Raw genomic sequence first — 7726 nt, forward strand, 5'->3', positions numbered from 1 at the left:
ATGACCACCATTACTACTACTACTACTACTGACACCGATCTTCGGTTCTCGCCTTCTCCTCCGTCTCTCGAAGTTGCTGTGGTCCCCGAGAAGCCGAGGCAGAAACCCAGAAAGAAGCGTACAAAGCTGATCAGAATTGATGGCATGTCGACGGCGGGTTCGAGCAGTGGCGGTGGTGGTGTGCAGAAGCCGAAGTACAGCAAGAAGCCGGACCCGGGTGCGCCGAAGATAACTCGTCCGTGTAGCGAGTGCGGGAAGAAGTTCTGGTCGTGGAAGGCATTGTTCGGACACATGCGTTGCCACCCAGAACGGCAATGGCGGGGTATTAACCCCCCGCCAAATCTCCGGCGACCTGGGTCCCCTTCCGGGCAGCCGGTGGCGGTTATGGCACCGGTGGTGATGAGTGAAGAGGATCATGAGATTGCTTCGTGTTTGTTAATGCTGTCCAGTGGGGTTGATAGGGCTAGTGATCAGAGAAGTATAATTGAAGCGGAGTTTGATGGGTTTTTTAGGGAATCTATGGCGGCGGTGGGGTGCCGGTTCGAGTGTTCGAGTTGTAAGAAGGTGTTTGGGTCGCACCAGGCATTAGGAGGGCACAGGGCTAGTCACAAGAATGTGAAGGGTTGTTTTGCAATAACAAGGAGTAGTGCTAGTGATGGTGATGAGTTTGATAATATTCAAGACCAGAGTGTTAATGAAAGGGATGACATTGGCGCTGCTTTGGAGGAGGAGAAGATGTTGATGGTTTTGGGTGGGCACAAGTGTAGCATTTGTTTGAGGGTTTTTTCAAGTGGTCAAGCTTTGGGTGGACATAAGAGGTGTCATTGGGAGAAAGGAGATGAAGGGGTTACTACTTGTGGTTTGGACTTGAATATGCCTGCTCCAATGGAAGATGGGTCTTCGTCTTCTTATACTTCTACTTCAGGATTGACTTTGGATTTAAGGTTGGGACTATGAAGGAAGTTTTAGATAAATATAAAGCTAGATTCTTTTTTTAGCAATTGGGTTTCTCTTTCTGCTTAACCGATAGTATATTTTACTAGGTTTAGTTTTTTTTTTTTTTTTTTAGTATATTCTATCGTGGTATATTTTGTAACAATAGATATGTGACTTTGATGGAAAAGTTGTACTATGTTGTCTCCACAATTAGGAGACAAACAGTTTGTGTTTGATAGACAACATGGAAAAACACTTACTTCTCATTAGTAATAAATTTACAAAGGTTGTTAAATCGAGGTTGGTGAATCTTTTTTTGTTTTTCATGCGCTTTTGATTGGGTATGCAGAGACCAATGGTGTTTGATGTATTAATTTATACATTCTTGTGTGTATGTATGGATGCATCTTTCCTTTTTTTCCAAAATGGCTTTGACTGGTACTGAAATGGCAATGATTTGTCATTATTAAGAAATAGATTTTGGTGCCCTTTCTCATGGGGATTGTCCAGAACTACACAACATATTATTACTCTGATCAATATGGTCCTTGTTCATCTTAACTTACACCATTATGTGAATGTTCCATTTGGTGTGGATTTGGATTTACAACTATTGGAAAGTGGTTTAGCATTTGAATAGGTCAGCAGTCAAGGCCTGATTGCATATGATACTTGGTTCTCAGTTCATTTGTTGGATTTTGATTTCCAACTACTACTTTTGGAATTGGAGCTATAACTTTACAGATCTAGTCCACCAAGTAGTGACTAGTGGGTCCATTTTGACATTGGATTGTGGTATCCATCTCATGGATTTTGAGTTTCAAGCTATATGTAATGTAGTCTAACATTTGTTTGGTTTAGTTGTCAGGTCCAGTAGTGTAACAGTAATAAGCAGCTATATGATCCATCTCATGGATCTTGAGTCAGTCATGTAAAGGGATTTGATCACTAGTTAGGTCCCTTATGTCTGATATTGTTATGCTACTATCCGGCCCATCTCTTAGAAATTGAGCAAAAAGCCGTGTGAATGTAGTGCAACTGTTTGATGAGTTTAGTAGTAAGGCCTTAACTTCATGGGGGGAAAATAGTAGCAAATGTTTTGTAGTGAGAGTTGCTGATTAGACTGAAAATTCAAACATCATGTACAGATTTATGATACTAAAATGTTGAATCAATGCTGCTTGATTAATCCAAATGAATTGTTTACTGGTTCAAACTAAAATCTAGATAACAACAATAAAACAGAAAATCAGAATCTAGTACATTCATTGTCTTTTTGTTTTTGAAAAACAGAATCAGTGCCTTCTTTTCTTCTTAATCCCTTTACACACCTTTTTTTTTTTTTTGATGAATACACACTAAATCTTTATTGAAGTATATTTGGACACCATCATAACTAGAGAACTTTGAGGTAGAGTTATCTGTCACAATTAGTGAGAACCTGAGAGGCTTTATAGCCTTGGGAGTGGAACTTGCAAGCATCATCTGCTAAAATAGGCAGTTCATATTTCTGGTTGCAACTGCAGAATATTTTTAGCAATTCTTTGTCAACCATCTCAGTACAATAAAAATTAAGAGATGGTGGGTTACACTAGTTTAATGTACCTATAGATTGACCTAACTAACAATGGATGAACAAGTGACAAAATTTATCAAATAAATCTTTCAATTTTGTTATCCACATGGCAGGGCAGAGTCACCATGCACTGCATATTTGTGAATAAAACACTCTTCGGATCTCTTCAGTAAATGCTTATCCCAGAACAAAAGTGAATTTGAAAATTTTCTATTTAAAACAAGTTTTAGCTGACACTGGTAAATCAACATTGATCTTAGTAAGTAACCAGATGTCACATCAGCTATATGTAAGGAAACTACTTCAAAAGACAATGACCTCAGACCCACAAAAATTTTTTATTCAGATAAAGGGATAAGGGTAGAGAATAATATTGGCATAAAATGGTGTCCACGCGAAGAGGATAGGCTTGTTTCATTTTATGCAACTTCTGTTCCAATATAATATTACAAGTTATAAATACATGGCTAAGACCAAATCCTTTATGCCCTCCTCACTGATTATATTTTTTTTCTATGCCACTTGTGTAGGAAAAACTGAACCGTTCCACAAATCTCTTATGAGTATTATTATAAAGAACATAGGATTATGTGCTACTTTTAACACTTCAGTGGTACCCCATATATTCAACTGATTTTACCACTATACATAACTTTAGAATTCAAGAAACAGTTATGAACTTATTATAGAGTTTTATATCAAAGAGAAAATCAGGATGACCTTGAAGATCTAAGTAAATCATTTTCAATGAACTCAGAACATGACTTTTATAGTGCCTTGTCTACTTTATATGAATCTTTCCCATAAAAAACCAAATCAAATGTCGTAAAGAAGTCAAGTCACCCATCACCAGGTCACACGTTTTGCACTAGCACTAATATTTTACAAACTACTTTAATTAGTCTATGCTTTGAAAGAATATATCTCATAAATTCATAATTTGATTCTTGATAGCCATTGTGGGGGAAGTTTTGGTCAGATCCTCTGTTTGTTCTGTGAAAAAGGAAAAAAAGAAAGTTTTAACACTGACATTAGCAAGGAACATCATTCATTCAACTTTTGGTTTCTCTCTTGATATAAAATAAATTCTTCTCTTCCTTCTCTAATCATTAAACCCATCATTCTCATTGGTTCAGAGAATGTTGATAGTCTATTTCCACCAGTTCTCTCTTTTTTATACCAACTATCCTCTCTTAAAGAGCAGGCTTAATATTTGTTACTTTTATCTGTACCAATTAGGTGGATCATTTATATTAGTTTAATTTCTTTAAGCTTCAAAAGTACCTTTAGAACTTCTTAATATCCTTAAAAATAGTTAACATTTACAGTTGATCTGTTCAAAGGCATTGCATGCTTTGAGAGTACCAACTATCCTCTCTTAAAGAGCATTGCATACTGTACACATAAGTATGCACTTATGGTATTAGTTGAACCAACTGTGACATTTAATACATAAGATGTTTATACGATGCTAATTATCCTAAAATAGCACTACCTATATTTAAGACTTAATCCTGCATAACTAAGGGACTGATAGCCTATTTCCAACAGTTCTCTTTAACTAGAAATTGAATTCTCAAACTGCTTTACTTTAGCTAAAGAGATGATCCCCAAGTAAAAATTATGCTTTGTATTTTATACTTTTCTTCATGTAAACTGGTTTTCCAATTAAACTTCCACCATTACTCTATAGCATCCCTTGATATCACAGGCCAAGTGCCTTGTAGTTCATTAGCATTTTCCGAATCCTCAATGGAGAGAACCTTGGTTCTAATCACCCTTTTTCCCACTTCTTGTAAGAGAAAAAAATTCCTTGATAGCACAGACAACTTGAGCGGTAGCTGTTGAATTGACGAAAGTATTTCCAATCAAATTGCCAATAGAATCCTTTGTATCATAGAAATCTTGCCTGGTATATGAAGCACCAACAGACCAACATGCATCAGAAGCTTCCATCTTTACTCACCAACTTATATATATGAGGTTCACAAGCTTAATATAATGGCCTCTTTGACCATATAGTAAAGACATATTGTGATGAACATACTTTTATTTTTAGTTCTGCACTAGTACATAACTTCTTAGAGTACGCTTTAGGGGACAGAACAACATGATTGGAGGTCATTCTGATCTGATTCTGTCATGAAAGCACTATATCAGATCTTGTTTGGAGAGAAAGTCAAAGAATCTTCTCCATTTGCATATTTTATATCAAGTTTTCTGCAATCAGATTTTTCCTGATTTTTTGCCTAGATCTAATTAGTCCATGTGATCTTCTTGAAAAGAATCTGGTCTTGAGGCATATCCAAGTGCTTCCGACATTTATATATTTAATAACAATTGGTCCAAAATAATTGAGATCTGACTTTGGATGTTTCACTGATTTGTAATCATCATTCCAATAAATTTCTACTGTTCTTAGTCATATATTTAGCTTCCAAGCTCCTTCTTTGACAATGATTTAATTTATGTCTATGAATGCCATGTCCAACATATAGGAACCATTTAATTTTCTTTGGACATTTAAATGCACCCATCCATCATACCTTGCTAGGTAAGGAGTAAACATTTCAATTAATTTAGAGGTACCTTGGCTTGGTGGTTAGCCTATTGAAATATGTTTGTTAGACTGTGTTCATTGGTACATTGCTTTCATGTAGATGAAATAATTAATTAACTTAGTGGAGGGATCAAGAATGTTAGAATCTTACAAAGCATCCAGTTCAAGAGCAAACTTCCATAGTTTGGTCTCTCTCCTTTAGATATAATAAACAAAAATCCTAAATAAAAATCATGTCTACTTTAAGGATTCCGCTTTATGCTTCAACTAGTTTGTCACACGTTTTTCTTCACCCCTCATATAAATTAACCAAAATTACATACTACAATTGTTGGAGTATGAAGTCTATCATTAAGAATGGAACAAAAGATTTAATTTTTATTTTCTAATCCTCCTATTTGCTGTTAGGGTAAGAGAATTCCTAACCCAAAATTAAATATTTGTTCATTCATTTTAAAATGCGACCATCTAACTAACTATAAGTCTATAAGGAGTACACATTTGCCACCACGTGGCTCATTCTAGTGAAGTCTATCGAGGTAAAAACCCTGCAACTTGAATAAATATTTTATGACCAAATCTAGAATCCACATCAGATCAAATCTAGTTTTATAGTTTATCTGCTTGTTCCCAACCAATTTAACCAAACTAAGATAATTAAACTCCATTAATAATTTTTTTTTTTTTTGTGTGGAGAATCCATTAATAACTTATTTGTTAGTAAGATATATAAGTTGAAGGATCTCACTGCAAATATAAAATTAAGTTTGCATGAATCTAGCTAATGAATCCGCATGGTATCTCGTACATCTATTCTGTTGGGTTTCGCAAACCTCACCCTTGACCATGTAATTTATTTAATATGGTGATAATTTATAGAAGTAATCCAGTTTTATATATTATTAATGCGTCATTGTACATAATCGTTCATCTAATATACCTCTATTTTCGGTGCCTGTTTGATAAGGAATTAAACAAAAAGAATGATGTTCAAGCTCAGTTGGAGGCTTTCTTGGACTGTGCTTAAATTATGACAATAAACTATTTATTTGTCAAGAGTCTTATAGCTCAATAGCATTATTTGATTGTAAAGAGAAAAAAAAAAATAAATAAATAAAACTAGTTACTTTTGCCTTAGTTACCTTTGACAACATTCGAGGGATACATGCATATTTCCATATAAAAGTGGATATGTTTAGGAAATGGGTGTAAATTACTTCTTCGTGTGAGATGGTGAAATGAACATGAGTGATGTTAAGAGTATTACAAATTCTTGTGCATAAACTTTATAAAATAATATAAAGTTTTTCACATAACAGTTTCTAAAACCATCACACGGATAATGTCGTAATAGTTTATGCAATTTTTTATGAAGAATACTGTACATATATTATAACATATTTGTTATAAAACTTTGTTAGTACTAAGTTTATCATAAGAAGTAACAATTATAAATTGCAAACACATATTGATTATAATTATTTTGTTGAAGTAATCAGCAAGAAAGAATCAACTATAGAGTAATATTGTATAATAAAAGTTGATAAAAGTATGGTAACATTCTATATTATTGATATTTATTTTGTGATGTAATAAAGAGCTTTATAAAAGTTGATAAAAGCATGATAATTCATTCCATATTATTGTTATTTATTTTGTGATGTAATAAAGAGCTTTATTGCGAAATTTTGTTTTTTTGTTTCTTGAATGCTTTGTTTTTTGAAGTATGTCAATGCTTGTAGAGCATATTGAAGGGTATGTTATCATCATCTGTTTCTTCATCTTCAACGTTTGAAGTTTGGTCTGTCCTTATTTGTTCAATTTGTGAGCTTTTATTATTTTCTCCTTTTGTTGCATCATTTATGTTGATCATTGATGAAATGGCATTGGAAGATTCTTGGTTGGATCTTTCAAAGTTTGTGCTAGCAGATTTGTCGTCGCTAAGATTTTGTATAGGTATTTGCATTCATATTAAGTTTGAGCACATCAGTATAGTGTAGAGAAAGAAATGATATGGCATACTGGCTTGTGTTTTTTTTTTTTTTTTTTGTTCCATACCTTTTTCTCATTTGAAGATGCATCAAAAATCTTAGCAACTATGTAATTTTCAATATACTTTTAGGCAAGTGACAACCAAAGAAATACTCCAACCAAGCTAATTACTATATCATTACAATTATTCCAAATTATGAAATTAGTACCTATAAGCTCAGTTGTAGGTAGATGCTTATCCAAGGCACTGGCATTTGTAGGCAGATGTATCCTGAATCTTTCACAGTAGTTGTTGTAGCAACATCACCACTAAGCCCAACAACCGAGTGAAAAAAAACATTTATAACTGAAGGGGTCGATTGTCGCAAGCATTGAGCATTTGAACTACTTTCCCGAGTACAGTTAAGGTTGAGTACCATTCGCCTGTTAAGTCTTGCTCGCTTACAACTATCTATATCATGGATCATTGCTATGTCTTTATGCTTTTTACTCCTATGGCTTCCACCTCCAAATTTCTTTGATGACACTATGTTTGTGGAATGCATCTTGGCCATCCTTTTCCTGTACATGATCATACGCCTTCTTTGGCACGCAAGTCTTGCAGCCTCCATTTCCCCCAATAAATTCCTCTACTCAAAACTGTTAAGGAACCTTGTGGTTTT

General features: G+C 34.5%; 1 protein-coding gene across 1 annotated transcript; it reads left to right on the forward strand.

Moving 5' to 3' along the window:
* Nucleotides 1–957, forward strand: LOC142642403 (zinc finger protein ZAT3-like). The gene has a single exon (XM_075816751.1). The coding sequence runs from the start codon at nucleotides 1–3 to the stop codon at nucleotides 955–957; it is 957 nt and encodes a 318-aa protein (XP_075672866.1).
* The last annotated feature ends 6769 nt before the right edge of the window (nucleotides 958–7726 follow it).

Source organism: Castanea sativa, chromosome 7 (genome assembly GCF_040712315.1).
Source record: "Castanea sativa cultivar Marrone di Chiusa Pesio chromosome 7, ASM4071231v1".
NCBI classification, from domain to species: Eukaryota; Viridiplantae; Streptophyta; class Magnoliopsida; order Fagales; family Fagaceae; genus Castanea; species Castanea sativa.

What these genes read in the sequence shown, in the direction of transcription:
- LOC142642403 (XM_075816751.1), top strand. Translation starts at nt 1, where the DNA reads ATGACCACCATTACTACTACTACTACTACTGACACCGATCTTCGGTTC.